Source organism: Aplysia californica, unplaced genomic scaffold, assembly GCF_000002075.1.
Source record: "Aplysia californica isolate F4 #8 unplaced genomic scaffold, AplCal3.0 scaffold01269, whole genome shotgun sequence".
Classification (NCBI taxonomy): Eukaryota; Metazoa; Mollusca; class Gastropoda; order Aplysiida; family Aplysiidae; genus Aplysia; species Aplysia californica.
The window spans coordinates 35,290-36,442 of NW_004798539.1; the positions used below are offsets into that span (position 1 = coordinate 35,290).

Sequence of the window (1,153 nt, forward strand, 5' to 3'; positions counted from 1 at the left end):
AGAGAGAGAGAGAGAGAGAGAGAGCATTATGCCATCTCAAACTTACAAAGTTCTATCTGATATTTTTGGCCGTTTTGGGCTATTGGGATCATAAGGTCAACAACCAAAAGTTCTCTCTGTTCTATCAAAAATTATAAGATTGCTCGGAGTTGTCACCAAGATATTCAAAGGACTTCATTCGAAAAAACTTGACATGCTGTGAAACTCTAAACTTTGTACGTCAAATTTCTCAAAATTAGGTACTGAGGAAATGGAACTCTGTAATCCTAAGGTAGCCATTAGCAAAAGCTGGGAAAAGTACCTGACTGGTTACAGGTACACAAATGACGTCATAGACTACTCACCCTCACTTCAGACAAAAGTGTCTGCAACTTTGCCGATTTCAACTCCGCTTTCTTTTTAGCTCGTTTCATGTTCATCATTTGAAGGTGGTGCTTGTGTTTCATCGTCATCAAAAAACCTGGAAAGGCAGACAGATTTAAATACAGTTTGGGAGCGTTAATTTCTCCTCTGGGGTGAAATTTAGATAACAATGAAATATTATTATGCAATGCAATGTTGCCTACAATAGTACAGGTAAACCTGACAAAAAGAACACATGCTGTGGCTTTTGATCACACTTGAAATTGGAAAAAGGCTCAAACTAACTGGCAAAATATGATTTTAGATGAATATGCCTTTAGACCAGTTTTTGGATGCGGTCAATATAGCACCTCTTTTAAATAAGTTTCAAACTGATCGCCGCTTCATGCCAATAACGTTAGGAAATCAAGTCTTCATTTTAATAATTATATCGGTGTCCTTGATATCTGAAATAACTGGCTGTTAGAGCAGTCTACATGCATAATACGGCTGTTCTCCTTTCCTCTTTCTTTCTTTCTCTGCTCATCTTTCATCATCTTTCTTTCATCTTTCTTTCATCTTTCTTTCTTTCTCTCCATCCCTCTCTCCTTATCTTTATTTCTCTCATCCTCTCTTTCTTTCTAAACGCCTGTCCTTCTAACTAGTCATATCTATGTCTCCCTGAGGTCTGCTAATTTGTATGTGTCTTTATATCTGTATGACTCTCTCTCTTTCTCTCTCTCTCTCTCTCTCTCTCTATCTATCTATCTATCTATCTATCTATCTATCTATCTATCTATCTATCTGTCTA

General features: G+C 37.0%; 1 protein-coding gene across 1 annotated transcript in view; it reads right to left on the reverse strand.

Annotated features, from left to right (window-relative positions):
* Window positions 1-1,153, reverse strand: part of LOC101852977 — a gene marked incomplete at its 3' end in the record, with an annotated part of 122,827 nt that overhangs the window by 16,897 nt on the left and 104,777 nt on the right. Inside the window, 1 exon segment of the mRNA XM_013090418.2 lies at window positions 345-460. Within this exon segment, the coding sequence (XP_012945872.2) occupies window positions 345-460 (116 nt within the window).